The 25,605-nt window shown below is 42.1% G+C and overlaps 1 protein-coding gene across 8 annotated transcripts in view; it reads right to left on the bottom strand.

The window, feature by feature from the left end:
* The window catches only part of fhod3a (formin homology 2 domain containing 3a), a 71,438-nt gene that overhangs the window by 6,718 nt on the left and 39,115 nt on the right, over nucleotides 1–25,605 (bottom strand). For 2 of the 8 annotated variants that reach the window (XM_004547773.6, XM_004547771.6), the window contains exons 4-22: nucleotides 21,680–21,747; nucleotides 20,797–20,902; nucleotides 19,733–19,827; nucleotides 18,427–18,538; nucleotides 18,218–18,312; nucleotides 17,759–17,902; nucleotides 15,227–15,462; nucleotides 15,038–15,064; nucleotides 13,771–13,887; nucleotides 13,152–13,583; nucleotides 12,179–12,238; nucleotides 11,062–11,196; nucleotides 10,684–10,734; nucleotides 6,968–7,191; nucleotides 4,897–5,208; nucleotides 4,040–4,728; nucleotides 2,737–2,877; nucleotides 708–866; nucleotides 421–603 (exon numbers count right to left, since the gene is read on the bottom strand). In XM_004547773.6, the coding sequence (XP_004547830.2) occupies nucleotides 421–603; nucleotides 708–866; nucleotides 2,737–2,877; nucleotides 4,040–4,728; nucleotides 4,897–5,208; nucleotides 6,968–7,191; nucleotides 10,684–10,734; nucleotides 11,062–11,196; nucleotides 12,179–12,238; nucleotides 13,152–13,583; nucleotides 13,771–13,887; nucleotides 15,038–15,064; nucleotides 15,227–15,462; nucleotides 17,759–17,902; nucleotides 18,218–18,312; nucleotides 18,427–18,538; nucleotides 19,733–19,827; nucleotides 20,797–20,902; nucleotides 21,680–21,747 (3,386 nt within the window). The remainder of the gene's footprint in view (nucleotides 1–420; nucleotides 604–707; nucleotides 867–2,736; nucleotides 2,878–4,039; nucleotides 4,729–4,896; nucleotides 5,209–6,967; nucleotides 7,192–10,683; nucleotides 10,735–11,061; nucleotides 11,197–12,178; nucleotides 12,239–13,151; nucleotides 13,584–13,770; nucleotides 13,888–15,037; nucleotides 15,065–15,226; nucleotides 15,463–17,758; nucleotides 17,903–18,217; nucleotides 18,313–18,426; nucleotides 18,539–19,732; nucleotides 19,828–20,796; nucleotides 20,903–21,679; nucleotides 21,748–25,605) is intronic. The other 6 variants (XM_004547772.6, XM_004547774.6, XM_004547775.5 and 3 more) reach the window with 6 other exon arrangements.

A 25,605-nucleotide genomic window follows, 5' to 3' on the forward strand; every position in this document is an offset into this window, starting at 1 on the left:
GTAAAATTTACAGGGCGGTAACAGAGGGGCAGCATGTTTCTCATACTCCAGGCTTTGGCTTTGAACTTCTCCTCCTGGATGCATTCTTCGCTCGAATAAAACACGACGCCGTGCCAGAAGAAGACGAGGTGCCGCTAATAAGCGTGCATATTTTGTCATGATGTAACTATGTTGATGCTTTGCGGATGTTCTTTGTACTAAAAGGATGTTGATACTTAGTGATACGGGTTTAAAGAGTACACACAATAAGCACACATGCTGAGCACATTTGCTCAAACCTCTGTGGTCTGTTTCTGCTTTAAGGAAACCACTTTTACTTGCTAAGTATCATTTCAAATGTGGATGTAGTGATGGTGTTGGTTCCCTCCCCTTATGGAAAGTACATTTTTCTTAACACTCTTGAGGTTTTTGTTGTTTCACCTTCTCCGTTGCCTCGTAGTCCATTTTAAAGGCCCAGAGCTGGAGTCTGGCAGTGAGCTCACTGATGGAGGACAGGGTGAGGAGAAACTGCTCTGCAGAGCCCAGCGGGACATCAGGGTTGGCCAGCTGAGCCTCCTGAATCTTCTGCTTCTCCTCCTCTGTGGGGATCATCGTCAGGATTTTCTGCGAGGGGAAAAATGAAATTGTGGGATTAGAGAGGACAGCAAAGTGCAGATGTGATCTGTTTATCACTCCCTTTCTTTTTTACCATTGTTTGAATCTCTCACCTCTATGCCCTCCTTGTTGAGAGCATACTCGTCAAAGTTGAGGATGGCTGTCTTGATGGTGCGAGGTGGAGGCAGGACTGTCAGACCAATATTGATGGCGTTGCTCCTTTTGGAATCCAAAACGATGATCTCTTGGCGTTTGCCATCGGCCGCTGTTTTCTGGAGCATAAAAATACAGACGGGGGGAGGGGGGGTCACTGCTGGATCTCTGTTTTGCTCCCTCCTGTATTTTCTGCGTCTCGTTTCTCAGTGTGGTCTGGTTTATGGGCTTGTAAGGATTAGAAATTTCAACAACGTGGAGCTGCACTCCCAGAATGAAGGAAAAGTTAATATACTGTGTAGGAATTTAAGTACAACACAATGTGAGTTTGTACAAAGACCACAAGACCTTTTTGCCATCCAAACAGAAACTTGTGACTGTTTTTTTATTAGAACAAGACGAGGATTAACATGTGTCTTTTTGTAACTATGCAATGTGTAAATACAGTTTATATGTTTGATGTTTCCTTCCAATAGTTTTAAGCTACCTGGAGACAGAGGGGTTGCATGTCTACTCTGCTGGCGGTATGCAATTGCAACAATATTGGGAATAAATAAGCATGTTCATAGCATGTTTTTGTGTGTTAGAGCAGCGGTCTCCAACCTTTTTTGCGCCACGGACCGGTTTATGCCCGACAATATTTTCACGGACCGGCCTTTAAGGTGTCGCGGATAAATACAACAAAATAAAACTAGTACCGGTACCGAAAAAAAGAAGATGTATTCATAACACACGTGAAAAGACCAAGGAAAACCGAGTGAACGATCAAAATGATAACAAAATAACGCTGAAAACCGATAAAAACCCTGAAAACCATACTTTTCACACCTGAGCCTCAACTCTCGCGGCCCGGTACCAAATGACTCACGGACCGGTACCGGTCCGAGGCCCGGGGGTTGGGGACCGCTGTGTTAGAGCGCTGAAATCAATTCAAGAGATTTTTTTCAGATAGTGGTTGTGTTTTGTTTTTTTCACTCCATTTTTCCTTCTTTGATGAACAGGACCCCTCTCAGATGATAAAAAAATGGTATGATCCTTCATATTCAGAGTCGGAACGTGCAGACATGAATTAAAATTTGCCTCCACAGGACGCAAATGCCTGAGTTCCCTTTTTACTCTAACTTTGTTGTACTACATATGTGTCTGCTGTATAGCCACATACATGATGGTGGGACTTCACAAACCAGTGTCTAGTCCTGTGTATTTTTCATGTATTGATTAAGCTCATGAGAATACATCAGTTTGTTGGAAGACGTACTTACACGCTACTCAATGTAAATTTATGTGTACAACATTCTTTTTTTTCTATTAAATAAATAAAAAACAAACGACTGACTGTACCTTTAAGCTTGGAGACAAAAGAAATACGTGTCACAAAAGTACACCGGCTGTAGAAGGGAAACTTTATTTGATTTTAAATATTCTAACCATGTTATTTTAATAGGAAGGTTAAGAATGCACATTATGAGAGCAACATGAATGAAGCTTCTTCTGACCTCAGATGGCTTCAGTGCACCGGTGGTCCACTGCTGCTTTGATAACTACAGACCACCATCATGCCGTCACATTATTTGTAGTCCAGTAGCTGAACTGAAGTGACCTACTACTAACTCATTCAGCTCAAAAATATATTGGGGGGGAGGGGGGGGGTGGTAGCAGTGGATCAAAGTGCGAGAGGCCTGGCTTTATCTTCCCTTCTTTGCAGATCATATTTTTCTTATTTTGAGGCTTTGTGAGAATTACAACCGACTGCACCGTTTGATCAGGATCAAGACACACATGACCTTGTTTAACCTGTGAAAAATCTGCCTTCAAAGTAAAAAAATAATGGACAAAAACTTTTAACTGCTTGACAAAGATTTGATAATTTATATAAAAAGCAAATTTTGAACTAGTTCTATTTATTGTTATTAAATGGATAATCTCGCGGCACTTCTCTTAGATGCTGCTAGAACTAGTTTTTGGAGTCAGTATCGTACAGTTACATACCTTTGTAACTGGTATTTCCTTTGACTTTGTCTCAAACAGGTGTTCCAGTTTGGCTGTGTCCAACTTCACCGGTTCCAGTTTGGACCAGAATGACTCTCCACTCCTCTTGTAGTCCCTGTACTGACAGTCTGTCGGACGCACCTGATCACAAACAAAACAAGCATGAGTGCATCAGATGGAGACATGTGTCAGACTCCCACTTCCTACAATAAAAGAGGTAAATGAGAGACTCTGAACTCAACGAACCACAAATACCAGCGGCCAAAGGAACATGTTGAGTGAGTCATTGTTTCTGGTGACTGTTTCATCTTAACTGGCTAATGGAAACATGCAGTTAAAAAAAAAAAAATCAACTTGGTATTTTGGCCCATAGCATCTTCGGCAATAGAGAATACGGACATAGTCGAATAAATCTTAAATGCTTATATTGTTTAGGCCCTCGAGCAGTATTAAAAATCACCACTGAAAGTGATTATACTTCACTGTTGCACAGACGGATCCAAGTTATAAATCTACCGTGCAAGAAATAGAAAACACTCGAAAGACTTCCAGACAAACTAACACATACTCTAGGACTGGACACCTCAGGTCCTGAATGCTCACAATGTGTAACACAGTAGGAATATATTTTTCAAAATGTAATAACAACGTCCTGTTGCCTGTATTTGATGTGTTATTGTCGGTTGAATAAGGGATTTAAATGATGTGCGAATTATAGCATACTATAATGCCATGCAAAAGTCTTCACCCGCCCCTCATTTCTATATATTTTGCTAGCAAATATATAGAAATAGGGAAACATGCACAGCAATTTGTTTCAACGTCAGCAAACACACTTGGAAATATAGTATAAAAAGGTAAAAACAAGAGTAAGTACAATTATAACAAGCTTCAAAGTCCGTATTCAGTACGACCACCTTTATTCTGCCTGAACACTTTTAGGTAAACTTTCCTGTATTTTCCTTTCAGGCTTCAGGAATAGTTCTCCGGGCTTCTTAAAGGACTTTCAAAGCTCTTCTTTGGATATTGACTGTCTTTTATCCTGTTCTCTGTCAGGATGATTCCACGCTGCCTCGATAATGTTGAGGTCTGAGCTCTGGGGAGTCCAATCCATGACTGATTGTTCCATTGTGTGTTTTCCTATCCTATGCTTTTGCTGCACTGACAGTGTGTTTTAGGCAGCTGTCACGCTGTAAAATGAAGCCAATCAGATGCTTTCCAGGTGGTATTTTATTACACTGTATCTGTTGGTACTTTTCTGCATTCATAATTAAAATTATAACGTGAGTGTTTTTTTTCTCACCTCACTCCAGAAGAGTCTGATCGTCTTCTTCTTTTTGTTAAAGAGAGGCGGCTCTGGGGGAGGAGGCACTGGAATTAGGGCGTTAAATGAAGGAGGAGGTGGAGGCCTCATGCTGCCAAATAAGGGTGGTGGCGGAGGGCAACTGCCCAACATGGGTGGGGGTGGAGGGAAGCGGGGGATGCAGGGCGGAGGCGGAGGCAGGGGCGGGAGCTCGCCGCAGCCCCCCATCAAAACGGCATCGAGGATGTCCTTGTCGTCTTCCTCTGTCAGGTCGGTGAAGTTGATGTCCCCGATGCGCAGCTCTCGGGGGCTGGCCAGCAGCTGGTCCCAGATCGTGTCCGATTCCTTTTTGGGCGGGGGAGGAGGGGGCTCGTTGGCTGGGCTGTCCAAATGAGCGTGAGTCGTGCTGATGTCCTTGATCAAGTCTCCGAACCGCTCGGCGATCGGTCGGATGCTGCCGCGATGGTCCGACTTCTCGTCCCTGCTGTTCTTCTCTTGGTCTTCCCCAGGTTGCCTGTTTGCATCCTGCTGAGCCTCTTTGTCCTCCCCTTCCCCCTTCTCCTTGTCCACATCTTCCTCTTCCTCCTCATCGCTGGGCTTCTTGTTCTGGGAGTACAGCATGTCGAGCATAAAGAGTTTGCTGTTGAGGAGTTTGTTGCAGTTCTCATTCACCTCTGCCTCCTTAAAGCCTGGAAAGAGGGCGATGTGGTTAAAGACGGAAAGGAACAAAACGCACACTGCAGCTCAGTGACTTTCTAGTTTCATTAGAGTGAAATGAATCATAAATGCAGGTTCTTGAAACCAAATCTAAAATCATAAAAATTTATTAATTTCCACTTTTTCCTTTTAAAACCCACCGCTCTCATTGCTGCCCCTCTCCTCTCTTTCCAGAGTGCTGCTGGCGGAGGAGATGCTGGAGGCTGAGCAGTTGTCCTTTTCATTTACTTCCTCATTCTGCCGTTCCTTGTCGCTCAGGATGCCACTGTCCTCCTCTGCCTCCTCTCTCTCCTTCTCTGGTTCCTCTGCCTGTTCCTCAACTTCTTCCTCTTCCCTTTCTGCTGTCACTTCCTCCTCTATTTCCACATCTTTCCGTCCTTCCTCTTCCTCAGCAGTGGCTTCTGCCTCTTTCTCCTCTGCGTCTACGCTGGCACTAAAGTTGTTGGCTTCTTCTGTCACAAAAACATCAGAGTTATTTACAGAGTTATTTACCTCCTCTCATGTTTTTTTACAACTTCCATTGAAGTTCAGTCACACAGAAACATACTGTATGGCACTACATGTGACATATCTATGACAAAATACTGTTTGAAAGATGTATTTTAAAGGCACCTGTGTTGCTCGTGACAAGAAAAGCAAAAACACAGAATGTAAATAATACAGCACATACACAAAGCCAGGCTGTGGCAGGACCAGGATATGAGCAGGAAATGAAGAATTAAGTTCCTGTTTACACCGAAACACACACGTGTACACGGTAGACACCCATAACTCAACAGCACAGTCCACGCACTGAGACCGGCAGGGTTAGAATAACACGGCAGCGCGAGGCCTCAAACACCAGCCTGTGTGAGCGACACAACTTCAGTTTGCGTGCACTCCCAAAACGAGGCTGTTTCCTTGCATGGATGTTTTGGCACGGCACATTCAAAAACGTCTTTCAAAAGTTCATTTCACCCCTTCACCCATATCCCCTCACTCTTTTCCAAAAGTATCCTCTCCTCTTACTACTTTCCACAATCTGTCTCCCTCTTGCTGCTTCTTTTCCCTCGCGTCTGTATGTTAATTTAAATGGTGAGCTGCAAAGTAAAAACCATGCAAGGTTGAGAATAAGTGCCGTAGGCCCCTCAGATAGGAACTGAACAGGACATCCTGTGTTTTTAACTATTAGTTTTCAAAGTATTTGCCAGCAGCACTGGACACCTTTCACACATCATTGCAACCGTCTGTACACACAGTCTATGGTTACAGGTAACATTAAAACTGTTACTAACATTAAAATAAATCCATATTAATCTTGGCAACTGTCTGACAAGCACCACGCAGACACAAGAAACTAGCTTTTTAGTTAGAACTGAATCAGGTGACCACAAAACCTTCTTTAGTTACACTGCAATAGGCCTAGGATGCGTCGGACTTCCCATGATTCACTGGGTGTTTCTACTTCACTCATTTTTTTCCCCTCTGTGTTTATACACCATTATGCATTTAATCATTAGTTGTTATTAATATTTGCCTCTCTTCCACAGTGTGATTTCTGTGGAAGTGGACCCTCCCCTCGGGAACAGCTAGTCATGACAGATGGCTTCCTGCTAAAAAGTAGTTTTTCCCTCCCACTGTCGCCAAAGTGCTTGTTCACAGGGGGTTGTCTCATTGTTCGTTTTTTTTTTCTGTATCGTTTTAAGGTCTTTCCTTTACAATATAAAGCAGCTCTAGGCAATAAAATGAACTGAATTGAAGGCTGTTTTTTTTCTCTTTTGGTACGTTGCACTCGGTACTGAGAAGCGGATGCTCCCAACCTTGATCCCGTTAACGCCTAAAACTTTACATGTATCATAGTAGATCCATGTTGCCTTTGCATGCACTAAGGAGCTGTAACTCAATTTATGTTTGAAATCTTGCAGAAAGCAATGGCATTTTCAATTCAGTTTTATTGATATAGCGCAAAATCACAACAACAGTTGCCCCAAGGTGCATTATATAGTAAGGTAAAGACTGTAAAATAGTAGGTAGGTATGAACCTAAACATTGCCCTGATATTGTTGTGTGCAGGATCCATACCAGTCTGCGGTAGCAGTAATATTTTAGAATACATATCGGTGCCAACTGGCTACAGTTTTGTAACAAGAGACGATTATATCTCCTAATAATCGATCATCCACGTCCTCATTGACAGATCGATGCATCGAACATGATTCTCAGCAATCCTACCAGTCTCAGGTGGAGTGCAGGGAACGGCAGTTGGGGTCTCTGCTTCAAGCTCAGCCTCTGCGTCCTCCTGGGAGGCGAAGGAAGACGGCGTGCTGCTGCGTGATGATGACGGAGGCCAGGCTTCCGAGGGTTCAAAGTTCAGGTCGACGGCAGGTTGATTCCTTGACACCCTTACGCGCTCCCTCTCGTACTCTTCCGCTGCCAGACGTTCCACGTTCTTATACCTGAAAGAGGAAGAGAGGAAAAGGATGGATGTAAAAAACAAGAAAAAAACAGAGAGAGCTTTAGACAATGTCTGTCTCGGCTCTCACAGCAGCGCCATTCTCAGTGTTAGTCTTTGCCAAATCACCCCAAACTAAACCACTTGTCACTGCTCTCTGCCAAAGTACCTGAGTTCATTAAAAAAATACAAAAAAACCCAAACTCCCACCCGGCCTTTTTTCCCCTCTGCAGCTGCCATGCCACTTTACCTCTTCAGAATTTAATCCCACCTCTCTCCTCTACCTTGCCCCATTAATCGTTCACAAAGCGTTCGGTGCGTTCATCACTCATTTCCTGCAGCACAACGGTTCACTGTCTTGCTCCCCACTAGCCTCTTGTCCTCTCTATCCAAATGCTCAGCTTTCAGCAGCAGTTGAAACATGCAGCAACAGGGAGGTTAAAGAAGAGGAGGAGGAGGAGGAGGGGGGAGTGCAAGGAGAAGGACAGGAGAGAAGAATGAGAGAGATGCGGAGAAGTTAATGTTAGTTTGGCTGCTCTAAAGGCTAAACATCAGAAGTGAATCAGAGTAAACCTGTTCAACATGTGCCTCCATCAGCTCTGCTCTCAGGTCCATTTCCCCTCCCTCTCTCTCTCCTCTTCTCCTCTTCCTCCCTTTCTCCTCCTACCAAATGTTGCCATTCTGCGAGCCAGAATGGAGATTTATGGGCATTGATTCAACCTTCTCTCTCTCTCTCTCTTTATAACTCCTCCTCTTTCCCACCGAACCACGAATGTGTGGAGCTTCTGTTCAGGGTTCATTAGCATCAGTCCACTTCAGAGGTCTGAAGAAAGAAGATACTAGCATGTGTTGGTTTGCATTTGCACGCTGGAGTGAGTGAGCTGAATGTACACGAGGTGCCCGAACCAACAGGCAAACTCATAAAAGCTCCAGCTGTTTATGCCAACAAATCACTTTTAAATAAACTGTATCCATCTTTAAAGGGGGACCTGCTCATTTCCAACTCTGGGCCTTTACTGGAGCAGATTTACACAACAATTAGTTTAAAATAATCCTTATGTTATGCTGGGCCACGTTGAAGCCCCACAGTACATCGTCTGTCTGGAAAAAGCTGTTGTAGCTTTTTTTAAACCATTCTTTTCTACTGATTGGCTGCCCCTCACAGCTCAAAGACTTAACAGCAGGTGGGTGGGGCTTTTACTTACACCCAGAGCTGTGCACCTGACATGACCATATTAGGGATATCTGTGCTCCCCAATATAAAGACATAGAAAACAAAAACAGAATGTGAGCATTTAGAGTGCTTGAAGCCTGAGCTTGTTTAGAAAAGCACTTAGCCTAACTCTATAATAACTCACACACGCATTGTTCTTGTTCCCTATGTTACCTGACTTATCTGCAGTCATCTATGACTGTCACCTGTATTATTTAAACTGTGTTTCTGTTAAAAAATATATTCTCTAAAAAACGTACGCACAAGAGCTTAAAGTGCTCTTTAACAAAGTTTTTTGTTATCAGTGCTATAGCTAATCATAATGCGATCCTGTTTAACTTTTGTATTTTAGCTACCAAACTAATTTTTTCTTTGTTTTGATGTTAAAATGTTGCCGATATTTTAATTTCAATTAAAACAAAAAACAGTCCAAACATAATATGTGCAAGAAATTTATTTAAAGATGATCTACTCGACTAAGTTGTGCTTTTCAGGTGTGTGTTTATGTTGCTTTTTTTTTTTATTCTGCCAGTTTTCATCATGTTTTAGAAAAATAAAGACATAATGTTTCTACAGACAGTTTTGGAAACAGGGAATCGGACCACCAGAGCCTCCACTTCTGACCTCCACACAATCCACTATGCACTGGACCCCTGCAGCCCTTCCTGCATGTGGTTGTGCCCACAGGAAGGTGGGCCCATGTTGGTCTTTCAGGCTGCACCAGGCCTCAGTCACTGGGTGGTCTCCCTCGAGCAACTCACACACCCACCCATCCTTAAACCCTCTAATCAGTATACAGGGTGGGCCATTTATATGGATACACCTTAATAACATGGGAATGGTTGGTGATACCATTCAAGTTACATTGAAACCAAGCACACCATTGTTTTTCTTGTGACATTACCAATAAGTTTGATGTGTCACATGGCCCTCTTCATATTGAAAAAACAAAAGTTGTATCCAAGATGGCCGACTTCTAAATGGCCACCATGGTCACCACCCATCTTGAGGAGTTTGCCCCCTCACATATACTAATGTGCCCCAAACAGGACTTTAATATCACCAACCATTCCCATCTTATTAGGGTGTATCCATATAAATGGCCCACCCTGTACATTAAGGAAATGCTAGCAAAAGAAAAAAGAATGAAAAAAAGAAAACATTCAAAAGGATGTTTTTATTTTTATGGTGTTTCTATGAAATAAACGTAGTTAAATACAGGCTTATTTGTTTGTCCAGAAGCAGGTGTAATAGTATAATTATTTTAACCATATCGCTCTATTCGCTCATTTTAATTGCATCAATTTGGTGTAAACTGACTCTTTTAGATGAGCTGAGGTATGTTGTTGTTGCTCTGTCTGTTGTCTGTTATTAAAGCCATTGGATTTTATGCACGTCCTTCGTGACCAGGTGTTCCAGTGCTGTTTGGCAGCTAAACGCTAAGCTGGGGAATTTAAAAAAAAAAGGTCATGTTTTTTCTGATGACCATGACACCGTAAATAAATCAGAGTGAAGTCGTGGATAAATCTCCCACATGTTCACTCAGCAGCTCATCTGCAGCTCTGGCTTCTGTCTGTCTCTGCCTTATTTCTTCTGTTCATAGTTGAATCCAACCTTTACCTTTTTTTTTCGCTCTGTCTTATTGACTCTGTGTGCTATTGCATTAACTGAGCTTTAAATGGAGGGTGAAACAAGCCTGGGGTAAAAAGAAAAGCAATAGTGCTCGGCACACACTCTCAGAGAGTGGAGAAGATGAAGAAGAACAATAAGAAGGCGCAAATGTCAGTGATGACCAGCGTAGAGGATATGGCATTTACCCAGCTGTCATCAGCCCTTATTATATGATCGTGACCTCCTTAACCCTTCTGAGTAAATCTCTTTCTTCCTGTGATTCCCATCTGCACACAAACACAGATTTATTAGCCTCATGAAAATTCTTCTGGTGTGTGTGTGTGTGTGTTTGTGGCCGTGCACGTCCATTCATTGTGAGAGGCTTGACAAATCCAGGAACCTGATTTTCTCACAGCACACAGCCAAAACAATCAGGCCCTTGGCAGAGAGCCGCAGTTAAAATACAGCTTCTTAAGGAAACGAAAGGCGGACGGAGCAAAGAAAATCAGCTCAGTACTCCCCCCACCCGTCCAGCCTCTGGCAGGCAATGGTCACCTTTTAACCTGCGAACAATTACGCTATTACCGAGCTTCCCAAACCAGCGGCTCAAACATAATCCCAACTGATTCAGCGGCTCTGTGCTGTTTTGATTTAGTGTACACACACACTCACCTCTCCTCCCGCGCGAGCCGGGCCTCTTCCATTTTATCCACATAGCCGCGGCTGTGAGAGGAACAACAAACTGTTTCAAAAGGTAGCAATCATATCACGCACACTGTGCTCTGTAGATCTGTCTAACAAGTTTAACCCACAGTCCCACACCTTTGTCTTATGTATGATATGATCTATTCTTGTCAGACTGTTGAGTAATTTAGGAAATTAGGTCAACACACACACACACACACACACACACACACACACACACACACACACACACACACACATATGTTTTCGGTGTTTGGAAACATAATTACTCATTCTACAAACTAAAACAGCTTTTATTCATTTATTGTTCTCGCATAAAGCATTTTATGACCAAAGATGCCTCACCTGTGCTTGTTCCTCTCCTCTCTTTCTATTTTCTGTAGCCTCTCTTCTCTCTCCACACGGCGGCGCTCTCGCTCAGCTGCCAAAGATTCTTGGTGCTGGCGGTAGGACGAGGACAGAAGGCCTCCCAGAGCAGGTCTGAAGGAGCAGAGACAGAGTGAGGAAAAGGAGGTTTCTGTTAGGATGCCTGGGTCGTTGACCCAGGATGTTTGAGTTTATGTTATTATTTATACTTTCTAGTTTTTGGTTTCTTTGAGTTCCGTCTTATGGCTTATGTCTCCCCTATCACCTGCATCCCCTTGTCTAGTTCGCGTCTGTGTATCCTAAGTTCCTATATCCCCGTGTTCAGTCAGTGCTTGTGTCTGCCCTGTTCCCACGTCTCTGTTCCCTTTGTAGTGCCTGCATATGAGTCTGTGTCTTTGTTCAGTCTGTGTTATGTGTTTCCTGTTTTACTTTGAAAGTCCATGTCTGATGTTAATGTGTCTGGTTTTGCTTCCTCTTGTCTCGTTAGGCCTGATTTGCCCCAGCTGTGTTTCCCTCCTGTTACCCATTCCCTGATTGCTCCCTCTGTGTATTTAAGCCCAGTGTTTCTCTGTGTCTGGGTCGCGATCTACCGTTTATTTTGCCTGTCCACTGGTGTAAGTTTATTTTGAGTTTTTCTAGTTATGTCATGTTGCGTTCAGCATTAAAGCCTTTTTGAGTTCACGTCTGTCTCCGGAGTCTGCACCTTGGGTCCTATTCCTGACTGCACACAGCCTCACCTAACAGTTTCCTTCATTTATTGATTTTTATTTCTCTATTCCCTGTCATCCTGATTTCTGCAGCAGAGTTTTAATCTGCTGCTCTCTTCTGATAAAGCAGCCATAACACAACATACGCCCCTTACATAAGACCAGCCTCTATGTGTTTAGGTTTACCAGAGAGTTTAGTAAATCTGGAACCAACTAGCTTAGATCACATTCACTTTAGTATGTCATCGGCACAAAAACACGGTGGGGCCGCACATGCTCCGTATTTTTTACACACATGACTCTGTTCCTGTGTGTGAACCTGTTTACAGTCTGGCGGTGCGTAGTTTAAGGATGTTTCCACACCTCATGTTATTGCTGTGGCTTCTCACCTTGAGCTAGTAGGTGTACTCGGGGTACTGAGAGAGGAGTAGGACGTCAGGGCTCCGTTCCTGAGGGAGAAAAACAGGGAGAGTGACCTCTCAGGGTTGCACAACACGGCATGGACTAACTGGCGAGTGCAAAACTCGTACCCAGAAATGAATGTGACCCTAATTGCTAACTGCTGTCGTGTTTATTCTATTATGCCCCTGGAAATTTTCAGGCAAGGCGTCTGTCCTCACTAAGAGTCTGCTAAAAAGACCTTTGGCCTTGTCAAGCTATTATGCCGGAGCAGACAAGAGCTTTCTTTTTTAAGCTTACGTTATATTATTTAAGGTTCTGTTGCTGCGTGTGCAATACAAAGCAAAAAAACATCTGATTCTTGTTATCTATAACTTGATGCATGTAATTCAACTTCTGATTGGGAACACTTGATTACTCATGCAGCGTTCTCATGACAAATTTGGTACAGATTAAGTGTGAATCTTTTGGAAATCTAGTTTTAACCACAAAGAGAGAAATCTAACAGCTAATCTTTGCCTGACGGTAAAGGTAAGGAAATGCAAAGTTTCAGCAAAAAGCAAAGAGAGACTAGTGAGAAAGGGTTAAAGAAAAGAAAACAGTGGTTGTGCTGTTTTAGAAAAGAGGGGAAAGGAAATGCTACTGGGAGGCCAAGTGGGGATTGCACATTAAAAAAAAATTGCAGTGCATCGAGGTCGTGGAGGAACTAAGAAAAGACGTGAAGGAACGAAAAGTGACAATAAGAGTCGAGAAACTCAAGGTGAGATGCTGTGAGGTGAAAGAACTGAAAAGAAGGGAAGTGATGAATAACAAAAGAGATGCAAAGTGGCTCCAAACTGGTGCCTACACACACACACAAAAAAAGCCAGAAGCAGAAGTGGAAACTGGCAAAGTAAAAAGCAGGACATCTGAAGAGAAGGAAAGCTTCTTGAATTCATTGGTGAGCTTTACTGCCCATCTGACCTGGGAGTCGTTGGTTTGGGTGACTCCTCGCTTGGCTTTCCCAGAGCCGGGGGCGACGGCTCCTCATCGAGATCGTACGAGAAGAGGTGGAAGGGCGAGTGGGGCAGGTAGGGCAGGCGGTCGGGGGAGGGGCGCGAGCTGCCACGCAACGGCGGGCTCACCTCCTTGGTAGCTGGCACAGTGACGATAGACTTTTTTCTGGCCAGCAGTGTGGCCAGGAGCGAGGGCTGTCCTGGAGGACTGTGAGTGCAGGACACAGTGGGAGAAAGGGTTGGGGTAGAGGGGGAGGAAATGCTGCTGGTGGTAGTTGTTGCTGAGGTCGGTTCACTCCAATTCCTCTGCTCTGTCTCCTTTACAGACTCCTTTCTGGACGTGATGGTGATGGACTGAAGGGTTGTTCTTTGAACAGTGGATGGAAGATGTCTAGCGGGGCTAGGAACAGAGGAATGGATCGAGAGGAATAAATGGGTAAAAGCAGAACTGAGCAGACCGGCAGGCAAATCTACAACAACATGGGCCACCAGAGCAAACCAGCTGGACAGGCAGGGACTAAAGAGACATTCGAGACCATTATGAAAGCATTATTTCATTGCTATGTTACCACTACGTCCTAAAATACCTGGAGGTGGTCTCATTAGCCCCCTCCTGCTCATCCGAATCAGACTCAGTCACAGGAGTCTCCTCTTCCTCTTCCTCCTTCTCCTCCTCAATGCTATCCTCCTCACATTCCTCCACTCTATCGAGGTGGATGGGGGGGGGGTGGACGAATGAATACACAGACAGGTGGACGATTTGAGGTAAGGATAGGGGAGAGATGAAGTGATACATAAGAAAAGCATGCAAATAGAAATCTCCACAGAAAAAAGAGTGTTGGAGCAAAGGGATGGAATGGCTGAGGGGTCATGTGTGCAGAAGATGTTTAAGGCTACACTAAAAAGTCACAGTTAAGACACTCAAGGAAAACAAACAAAGACAAGGCAAGACAAGAGAAAACACACAAGAAATGAAAAGGGGAGAGATGGCAGATGAATGTTTCTGATTATACACTTCATGCCTCCAGTTAGGTGGTTTTACATGCGCATGAACACAGAACATGATAACAAGGAAAGAGGGAAAGGAATGCTGAGAGGAGAAACTGGCTGGGGGATCGCTGTCACCAAACTGCTGCGCTGTTTTATAGTGAAACCAGATGAGTCCTGTTGCAGTCAAGTCCGTCCGCGCTGCCAGGTGTTGTTCCACAAGACCACAGCCATGTGTGTGTGACGAATGGGATGGTCAATAAAACTTGGGTTTGTTTTTCTTGTGTGCGTGCATAATACGAAGCAGGATGCGGTCCCGGACGTAAACAGCTTTCACCCACTGATTAGATTCATTCAAAAATAAATCACGGGATAAAAATGTATCTTTTACAGTACAGCTGACCGCGTTTGAACCCGTTTTTCAGGATTCACAGGTATGCTCAGGTGTGCACGATTTAGCTCTTAAACCCCATTGTTTGTCTACTAATGTGACAAAATCAGATTACATTTAATCCTTCATCTATTATTATATTCAAATCTAAAGAGGAGAAGAGGACCAATAGATGAAAGATTTGCCTTTAGTAAACAGTTAAAGTCCCATCCTGATCCCATTTTGTTGTGCTCTTACACACAGCGTTGAGAAAAGCCTGTGCTGGTTTAATATCGTGTTCGCCTCTATTAGAATTGCAAGCAAACCCCGAAGGCGTGCGCAGCTGCTGAAAACAATTATTTTTATTCCAGTGCAGCAGAAGTCTGCAGTGGGGTTTAGGTGCAGCAGGAAAACCCACGCTGTGAGTAGGGAGGACACATGGGTAGCTGTTACAGCAGGTCTGTGAGGAGCAGAGGCTCAGTGACGTTTGGACTTACATGGACTGAAGGTAACCTGACAGTGCTCTGGAGCAGAAAGCAGTAAAACAGTCAGAACTTCTCTGAAGAATGAGAACATATTAAAGAACTATCGCTTTTTTGTTTGCTTTGTCACCACACCTTTTGAGTAACCCTGCACCTAGATTTTAATAAGTGATACGTAACTGTTTTATTTTCCACCACCCTCACCTCTCGCTCACGTCCTCAGATCTGATTCCATTGAAAGGTTGGAAGCCGGCTCTCTGTGGGGACGCGGGGCTGCAGGGCGAGGCGTAACCGGATCGTCCAAGAGAAGCCCTGCGGCTCCGCCTCCTCTCCAGGCCATGTCTTTTGTCCCCGCCCCCAACACTGGCTCGCCTGCGGTCCCGGCGTACCATTGGTGGAGGCTGGCTGTCATCATCACCATCTTCATGCCGTAGGGTCGTCTGGGGAAAGACATGACAGGTTGTAAAGTGAGTGGTACTTAAAAAAAATGTTAGGGTTTAAATGAAGCAAAGTGGTCTGACCAAAATCTAAATCAAAAATTTGTAGATTTTTTGGTAAATGAAAAATGCTGGATCCTTTGGTCTAATGAGTGGAACTTGTTAGCAACACGCATTTCCAAAGCTAACATGCTGTGAGACTAAATTATGGCTTCTTATAGTTCTTGTTCTTCACTTTCTGTTTCATTTATTTATTTTTAGTTATCACCCGTGCCTTGTTTTTAGTTTTACTTCCCTCCCCTGCTTCCATGTCTAGATTGAGTGCAGCTGAGTCTTGTTACTGTTGTGTTTCCACTTCCCTGATTACCCTCGTGTATAAATAGCCCTGACATTCCCTTTACTCCTTGTCATAGCATCTGTTAACCTTCCATGCAGAGATGGGCAGTAACGCGTTACAAGTAACGCGTTACTGTAATCTGATTACTTTTTTTCAAGTAACGAGTAAAGTAAGGGAATACTATTGCAAAATCGGTAATTAGATTACCGTTACTTTCCCGTAGGAACGCTGCGTTACTGCGTTACTAAAACTGTGATTTTTTTGCAAGAATGTCTCACAACAGTGATGTAAGCGAGTGCGCCGTTGGTGACAACAGCTGTGTGCAGATCAACAATGGATAATATATCGAGTGCGGGAGAGAATGTGAGCGTGCAGCGTTTAAAGCGTGGAAGTACTGACCTTACTTTGAGTTTGATTCCATAAAAAGTGACAAAAACATTAGTGTCCGTTGTGCGTGGGAAGAAAACTTCTTTTTACAGCGCAAAAAACCCCTAAACTTCCGAGCAAGCACCAAGTGTGCTACCACGTAATGGGAAACTCACAGAGAAACTCGCAGATTCTTCAACTGACCGCGGCACACCTGCACCAGGGTAAACCTCCGCCTACCCTACTTCTGCTTTACAGGTGAAAATAGAGCAACAGGACCGCTGAGTCTTTGACTTTATTTATTTTCTGCTGTGTTTTACTTGCATCTATTTGAAAGAGTGAGTGTAAACACAAAAAATATTTTATTTTATGTGCTGGAATGTGCATAAAATAGGTTTAAATGTTAAACTAATTTATTCAAGTCAGAGAATGTTGCATATAATTAAATTTTTGCTTGATGCATAAAGTTAAAAGATTAAAACTGATAAAACAAGTTAAAAAAAGAGACTTTTCCATTTGATTACATTTTGTATGATGGAGTATGCAGAAAAAGTAGAATTGGGCTGAAAGATCTATCACTTTATCACCTATTCAGGTTGTAAATCGTCTTTTTAAAAAGTAACTAAGTAACTAAGTAATTAATTACTTTTGAAAATAAGTAATCAGTAAAGTAACAGGATTACTTTTTTGGGGAAGTAATCAGTAATTAGTTACTGATTACTTTTTTCAAGTAACTTGACCAACACTGCTTCCATGTATACTACAGCCATCTCAGTGTGTTCTTTGCTGAACTTACTCTTTAGGACTTTAGCATAAAACCAAAAATGTTTTTGTATTTGTTTATTCATTCTGCCTCCACGTCTGCATTTAGGTCCACTGTTCAACGCTGTGATTTTCAAACAATAACTGTGAAGGCACCGTTATTGCTGGAGGATGTATTTCACTAGCTGGGCCCACGTCCTCATTTTAGGTTTGACAGCGTTTTAGTAGGTGAAAAAGCTTTGACATGAAGTGAGCTGCGGTTTGTGGAAGGCCTTGAAGGAGACTGGCGATGGCTCCCGGGCCTTGCAGATCCCGATGCACTAAGTAGAAATGAAAAAGTTAAAGAATAGAGAAAAAGGAGGGAGGGTGGGGCACGTAAACGAGAATGAACAGCTTGCAGAACTGGGGGAACCTATATAGATTTCAACCGGAAGGAGCGTGTTTGGAGGGGTGGTCCTACTCCTGAAATTCCGACACATAATCTCCAAAGAAAGTTTTATGAGCAGCATATGCTCCCATCCAGATGACACGTTTTTATACCTTTTTTTTTTTCACAAGACAATGCCATCCTAAGCCTAAAAGAATGAGCGTTAAGAATAATGCCACCAATTTAAATAGACAAAAACTGGACTTTGATATAAAGTTTTGCACTATTTTCAGCTATTATGTTTGGTTTAAATGACTTACAAACCATAAGATTCTGTTTTTATTTTTATATTTTACATGGCACTCTGACCTTTATTTGGGCTATTAGTACAGCATTTACAAGCTGAAAAGGGATCAGTAATAACCCATTTTCAACCGCTTTTAATGTTTTGTTTGAGTGTCTCAGACCTCATATATATTAAGCTGCTCGACCAAGTCAAGATCGGTTCCTTTCCTCCCCAGATGTCTTTGGGAAACGGTCTCCATGCCCTGCTCCTCCAGACCATCCACCATATCATAAAATGAATCCTGGTCGGGCAGTGCTGCAAGAGTCTGCAAAAAGAAAGGAGACGTCGTCAAGATGTAACCAAGGTTTAAAACGCTTTGCACATTTAAACACTAATGACTAAAACACTGCTTTGATGCACATAATCATATATTTAAGTTTTTCATTTTGGGTTTTGAAGCTGCAGGACTAAAACTTCGCAATACAGTTTATATCTACATGCAAAATGATAAAACACAAAGTCAGTCAATCAACTGATCACTTACTGGAGAAAACCAAGATGCGTTTTCCATAAAACTGAAAATGTTCTATATCCACACAAGAAAGTACTCAGCAAAGCCATAAACTATAGCTTTGCAAACCTTATTGATGAGGGTCATTGCATAGACGAGAAGCTCCGTATCCACTCCATCCTTCTCATGCAAGATCTCCATAGCATTGGACCATGGCTTGCTGCCTAGAAGTCAGTCGATTAAATTCCATTACTTCAAAAATATTATCATGCAGACAAACTACAGTATCTTTCTACTTTAAGCCCTCAGCACATGGTGGCATGTTAAGCTTTTAGTACCTCTCTTCATGTCCACAGAGGTGATGGCTTGGATCAGCAGTGGCGCGTTGGATTCTGAGTACTCCACAAACACCAGCAACAGCTTCAAAGCTGTTTTCACCACCAAACGAAACTAGGGTGGAAATATAAAGAAACTTGCATAAAGTATGGACAACTGTGTTCCTATTGCTCTCTTCATCCACTCTAAACATTTAGAATTCAAATGTTTAGCATTAGTGGCAACCAAAACATACGAGCAGATGCTATTTCATTATTTGTGTGTGTTGTGCTTGTCATCATGCTGCAGGGACATAATCTATTTATACAGTTATACTGTGAGCCTCTGTTTTAGGGATGCTGGTCTGGGGAAACTTCATAATATAAATTACATTTTACAGGATTTGGTTTAAAATTTAGGCAACGTGACATTTTGGTTAATTTTATTGTAACGGACATCATCAGGCAACTAGGAATTATGGTTTTGGTTTGGGTTAGGAAGGAATTTCATGAACTCGTTAACAAAGATGGCTGCAGATGCTGCAGAACCGTAGTTGTTCTGCTTATACTGCTTATATGATCCAGACCATGGACTCTCACATACCCATCTATGATAAAAATACAGCACTACCAAAAAATCTCAAGGAAGTAAATGCTGATCAACATACTCACTTTAGTACTGCGGCGCAATTTATCCCACCTAAGATAGTCTGATAGTATGCCAATGTCTAGGGCAAGACATGGGGCAATGTCTTGTTGGCGAGCAACTCCCTTTACTCATGGTGGGACCATCATCCTACGGGCCTGTAGTCTGCAGGAAGAGCAACAGGGGTCTAGCACATTGTTTTGAGGAAATAATCGCAGGCCAAATTCCACTAGAACTGCCCTGGATGAAAGGGAGAGTGCAGGGTGGCTACGCCTACAGCCCTGTGGTTCATCTGCTGTGAACTAGAAGATCGCTTCAAGTCGAAGAAGGGGTTTTGAATGCTTTTACTCCAGCGTTCGACACGGAAAGCGCCTCCTCTGGAGATTTTATTGCTATATGTTCTCACGCTGGCGACAACAGTGAAACCTGGGGGGTGGTAGTGTAGGGAAAACAGTCCCAGCATGAGTGTCTTGGTGCCTAGTGCACGAGGACACCACAAAACCAACAGAAGCCGCCACCCACAGCTGGAAACACACAACACAATCATTAGGGTATGTGTTTGTGTGTGTTTCTTTGGATAAACGCTAAAAATAATGTTCTGCAAACAATGGCTGGTTAACCAACGTCAGGGTGGTGTGTGTGTGTGTCCTCTGAGTTTTTTAGGATGCACGCTTGACTTGATACCTTCGAGCCAACGAGAGTGTAGAGCCACTGGATTGTCTCAGGATGGCCAATGACGCCATTCATCCCGTCCACGTAGAGCATGATCTGCCCGAGAGCTGAGGAAGAAAGGAAAAGTCAGAAAAGTATACGGAAAGATGACTGAGAACTTGTTGTAAAATAAAATAAAATAAGATGAAATAAATTAAAAAAGAACCAAAATGAATTAAATAACAGCAATAAAATCAGTTACAGTGACAGCAATGATTCTGATTATGCTGAGAAAATCAATCAGTCATGACAACGATGGCACAACCATGACTAACAGCTCCATAGAAAACCTCTGAGTGACAAACATGACTTAATTCCATTACATTGCTCTTTTTGTATTGCCATCTTATAATAATATTCAGCAGAAATAATAATAGGGTTAAAAACTCTGTTTAAAGCACTCGAAATGCAGTTTTTCTGCATTTGTTTCTCATTTTTACAATTTTATTTTTCATGCATATCTTCTAAGTAACATGTCCAAATCAGTCGTGACATGCCGTCATGACCACATGTGCCTAGACTAGCTGAGAAACACAAAGGAAAAGCTGATGCTGAATGCAGGCTATTTCAAGAGAAGTGGAACTCTGAAAAGCCCACATCTCGACAGGGTAAGGAAAGATCCTGTGTCTCCGTAATTATTGTCTTCACTTGGATGCTTCTGTCCACACGCCGGCAAAGATGTAGAGCCATAAAGACTGAGTGTTTGCTTTAAAAAGTCACTGAGCCACAGAGGCACACGACTACAGCACGGTAAATTTCTCAGAGGCCAGTCCTTTCACTGAGAACTACGGGCAAATTTTATTTTTATGTGCAGACAATTTCAGGCAATAGAATCATCAGATATCATTTGATCTTGTTTGTTAATTGTTATACAGGATTTCAAAACATGTTAAAATAAATGTCTGGCCCTTGATGTGAGTCCCATTTCACAGTGTTGCCCCAGAGAAAGATAGAATGACCCCCCTGATCTAAGCATGTAGTATATTATTGTTATTATTCTTAGCATATATCATTATGCAGCATGCAGGAGACCATACCTCTTAATATGTAGTTCTGGTAGTTTTGGTCAGCTTCTGCTCCCACCTTGATGAGACACGTCAGACCTTCAGCCATCACAAACTCATGGACCAGGTCTTTGTCATCCTGAAGGAAAATGAGCACAAATAGAGGAAGCACGGGATAACCAGAACCGAGCTCGTAATTTCGTGGATGCAGTTAATGCATTTTCTTGTGTTGCCACTTGATGTCAGTGATGTGGAGGTTTAAGATTTAAGTTGACACAACACAGATTTTCAAACCCTCCTCTGGGATCAGACCAGCTGGTATACACACTCACACTTGTCAGCAGACATGGTTTTTTACAGTTTTCTGCTTTTTATGTGTCATTTCTTAAAGAAACAAAAAAACCTTCATGTGCACCGTTAAAGCTCCAGGTTCAGGCATCCTCTGAGGAGAAGGTGGTAGGAAATAAGCATGGAGCTTGCATGGAGGGTTTTTTATGTAGTGTTTAGTTGCAAAAAAAGGGCCACTTTTAATAGCTTGAATGCTGCACTTTTTTGAACAATCTGGAAGTTTGCACAGTGCTGCTCCGTTTGCTGAATCACTGTCTTTTTACGTACGGAGTGCTTCTGTTCTGTTTGTGCTGCAGAGCTCTTCTTTTTTTTTAAAGTGGCTAACTCTTCTCCACTTAAAATAAAAGATTCCCACACAAATTTCAATGCAAACACACACACACGCGCGCACATGCACACACAAAGACAGAGAGAGAAACGCCACGTTGATGGAGATCCTGTCATCACAGAAGCACACAGTGGCCACAATAACCGACTGTATTCTGCAACAATGTACTCACGGTAATTGCATTGAAAAATGTGTGTGTGTGTGTGTGTGTTTGTGTGTGTGTGTGAGAGAGTGTGTTACCTGAAAAATTTGCTTTAGAGAGAAGAGTGCTCTTCTCAAGTCACGTCCATTGGAGTTATATAGTCTTTCTGCAGAGGGACAGACAGAAAAAGACACATAGATGGTTATCTGAGGTTAAGTGAACAAACATGGGAACGTATGCATAACCATAACGAATAAAACGTCTCCACCTTAAAGCTCTCGCACTCGTTTTTGCTGCCTTTTATGTTTGCTTGTGCATCTTTCATCTCTCGCCAGTCCTCATACTTCTCATTCCGATGAGTCGATCAATAAAACTTGTTAGCAAAATGAGCCTCAGCTGTGCAAAAAAGCTGCGCAACAGCATCCGAGATGTGAGAGGAGAGGTGCGATTCGATGGAACCAATCACCCCACGCGGCTGTAATCACCTGAGGCAGGCACTTCATCAAACACTTTCACCGCGTCCTCGCTCGCGGAGCAACACGTGCATGATCTCTCTTTTCCCTTTTCCCCTCTCTCTGACTCTCTCTCTCACACACACACACACACACACACACACACACACACACACACACACACACACACACACACACACACTTGCAGTGGTGATTAGGGCTGTATTGGAATGTTAATGAGCTGCTGGCTTGGCTTCATCGCTGAGGTATTCAGGTCACGACACGGAAACCACTCAGAACTAAAGGCTCGTATATCATGATGCTGATATTATTGTTATTTCTATCCATGAACACAAAGACGTTATCGCTGTACTTCTACAACAGGCCTTAAAATGACTGGCAACAGTCTTTAATAACCATTGTTTAAGGTCATATGATTATATAACATATTAGTTATTATATAATAGTTGATTAGGAACAAGTTTTACAGCAATAATGGTTAGTTAAGATTACTAACTTTCATCTAGTTATTTCTTAAAAGTGAAATAACTAAACTTAAAAATAACACAAATTTGGGTAATTAAAACCTAAGATGAATGACAAAACATGACATGTTACATCTGTGTCATTATTTAACAAAAATTAAGCCAAAATGCAGAGACGGTGTGTGGAAAAACTAAGTGCACTCTTACTGTTTCCATAGGAATTAAGAAGGTAAATAGCAGCCAGGTGCTGCTAATCAAATGAACTTGATTAACTGATTATCAGCAATTACCTCTGTAAAAGCAGTATTTTGGCAGTTTGCTGTTTTGGAGCATTCAGATGTGCGTCAACACAACGCCAAGTAAGGACAACATCAGCAATGATCTTACAGAAACAGTTGCTGCTGCCAATTAATCTGAGAAGAGTTACAAAGTAATTTCCAAACTGTTTGAAGTCTAATAAGAAAAAATATTGAAAAGTGGAAAAACATTCAAGACAGTTGCAGATCTCCCCCAGGAGTTAATGTGCCAGGAAAATGCAGTTCAACACCTACGTCTCAGACTCTACAGGCTTCACTTAACATGTTAACATTTTTAAATGTAAAAATTCTTGACAGTACAAATAGAAAAAGACTGAAAAAGTATGGCTTGTTTTTAAAAATTGGCAAGAGGAAGTCTCTTCTCTTTAAAAGAACATATGTACACATTTGTAAAGGTGTATCCGAACAAATCGCAAGACTTCTGGAGCAATGTCCTTTGAACAGATGTGAAAATGTTTGGTTATAATGCACAACACCACGTTTGGAGTAAACCGAAACGCAGCATATCATCACAAACATACCAGCTATCAAGTACTGTGGTGCAGGGGTGGTGAGCTTGTTTTTTGCAGCCATAGGACCTGGACACCTCGCAGTTATTGTGAATTCTAACCATCCGTCTAGCACTTAACGGTTGGCTGACATTGGTTAATGCAACAAGACAATGAACCCAAGAAGAGCAGCAAATCTACATCAGACTGGTTGAACAAGACAAGCTCCAGAAATGATTGTCGTACACAGAACAGCTTTATTACGAAACAAAAGCGCTCTCTGCCTGTGAGCAAAAACAAAACCAACAAACCCCCCAGCCTTTCCTATTGGTCGAAAAATGTATCATGTTGACCAATCAAAAAAATGATATGGCAACATGGCATTTAGGTGTTTAGGAAGGGGGGAAGTTTTAGGAGTGACGGCGGTGTTTTGAGATGTGAGAGATTTGCAACGTTTAGCGCAAATCTTGTGTAGTTAGTGTGTAGTGTAGTCAATAGTTTTGTTGTGTGTGTCAGAACAACGAGGCGACTGCTGAATGTTATAGGAGTTACAGGAGTGATACATCTCCTGTTGTCAGGCCTGCAGGTATCAGGCTGTTGTTCTCCTTTATCTCATAGTGGACAGAAATTATTTTTTGGAGTGGCACAAATAATTTGTGTGGCATCAAACTTGATGCAGAACAGCTGATTGTTCTGTAAATAGTTTGAAATGTTTATTTAAAAAAAAAAACGCCTTGGCTGTATTTTTAGGTAAACAGCTGCAAAAAACTTTGTTGTTTGCATAACTCAGTTACTTTTTTTGAAGAAGTAACTATATAATTAATTGCCCAACAGTGGCCATTATATTCTGTTACAGGACTCTCTCCCAGACCACAGACTCATACTCATAATACAAGTCAGAGCTTTATTTAAAAAAAGAAAAGAAAAAGAAATAAAAATAAAATAAAGTTTTGTTTTCAAAATTGGAGTTCAAGTTCTTTTTACTTCCAATAGTGTTAACATACTACACAGGTCATGAACAAGATTCTTTTTTTAATTTTCAGTGTAAGCAGTTAATTAAAAGTAAATGTAAATGCTGTAATTTGATTATTTTAATAAACCATGTAACTTGGATGGATTCGATGCTGGCGTTGATCACAGTGCACACGTCTGCTGTCGCTCACAGTGGTACTCAGGGAGTATGTGTGTTCGCTCAGACACATGAAAAATTAGAGGGAACATTGGGTGGGACATCAAAAAAGCTGTCCATAAATGATGCCTGTAAACTTCAAAGAACTTTCTTTTTCATATAATTTGACATAGCAAAACAACAAAAACATTTGTTTTTACCAAATAAAGGGCCAAAGATGGGCAGTTAAATTCAAAACATGGCACACTTAGTCCTGACTTATACTAAACTCCAGAAATTAGAATGTTTTAGATAATGTTACCATTTTTTTTTTACAAAGTTCCAGATGTATCTGAAGTTGCAGTACCGTCTTTTTTATTACTTTTGCATTGACTGTATCATCACTGGATTACAGACCTGTAACAATGAATGAAGAAGAGATTAAACTAACATTTACTTTCTGTGAACAATCACACTGTCATTGACAGCCTCTCTTTGGAAGGTCATGCATGATGATGAAATAAGCACCACGGAGGCCAGATGTCAGTGGAAATCTGTTGTAGTCCCCTGTTGTAGACTGGACAAAGATAGATGTACCCACAGTGACTTCATCCGTTGATTAGTGAAATCTGGTTATGAAGCCTTGAGATGAGTATGTTTGTGCCCTGATAGGCATTTAAAAAGATGTTTTAAGAACTTTTATGTTAACCTCACTTTTCAGACTTGGATTCATCATTTACACTTCTATGGCTGCAGTTCATCACAGAAAAATGTTTGTTTGCACAGGTAAGCAGAGTACCCTCTGTAGTGGAATAACAGTACAGACATATTACAGTCTAATATTCCTTGTGATTCATTAGGGATTTTGGGGGGAGGGGGTTCTTCTCAGGGCATTATGTGCTGGGATTGAGTTTTCATGTGTGCTTTATACTGTCTGTATGCTAAAGGGTTGAGAAACAACAAATACTACTGATGAAAACAATAAAGTTAAATATTTGGCAAGACCATGCCATAAAGATGCTTTGCTAAATGTTACTCTTGATTTTCCACCTCTTATGACTACAGACTGCAAGAATAATTTTCCTAAGTGCTCTGTATTAAGCCCAACATCTGTTTATCTGGGTGTCCATACTGTCCCTTTGTGTGCATAAACAGTTGTGCATTCCACTGTGTG

This window comes from Maylandia zebra, linkage group LG22 (assembly GCF_041146795.1).
Source record: "Maylandia zebra isolate NMK-2024a linkage group LG22, Mzebra_GT3a, whole genome shotgun sequence".
Classification (NCBI taxonomy): Eukaryota; Metazoa; Chordata; class Actinopteri; order Cichliformes; family Cichlidae; genus Maylandia; species Maylandia zebra.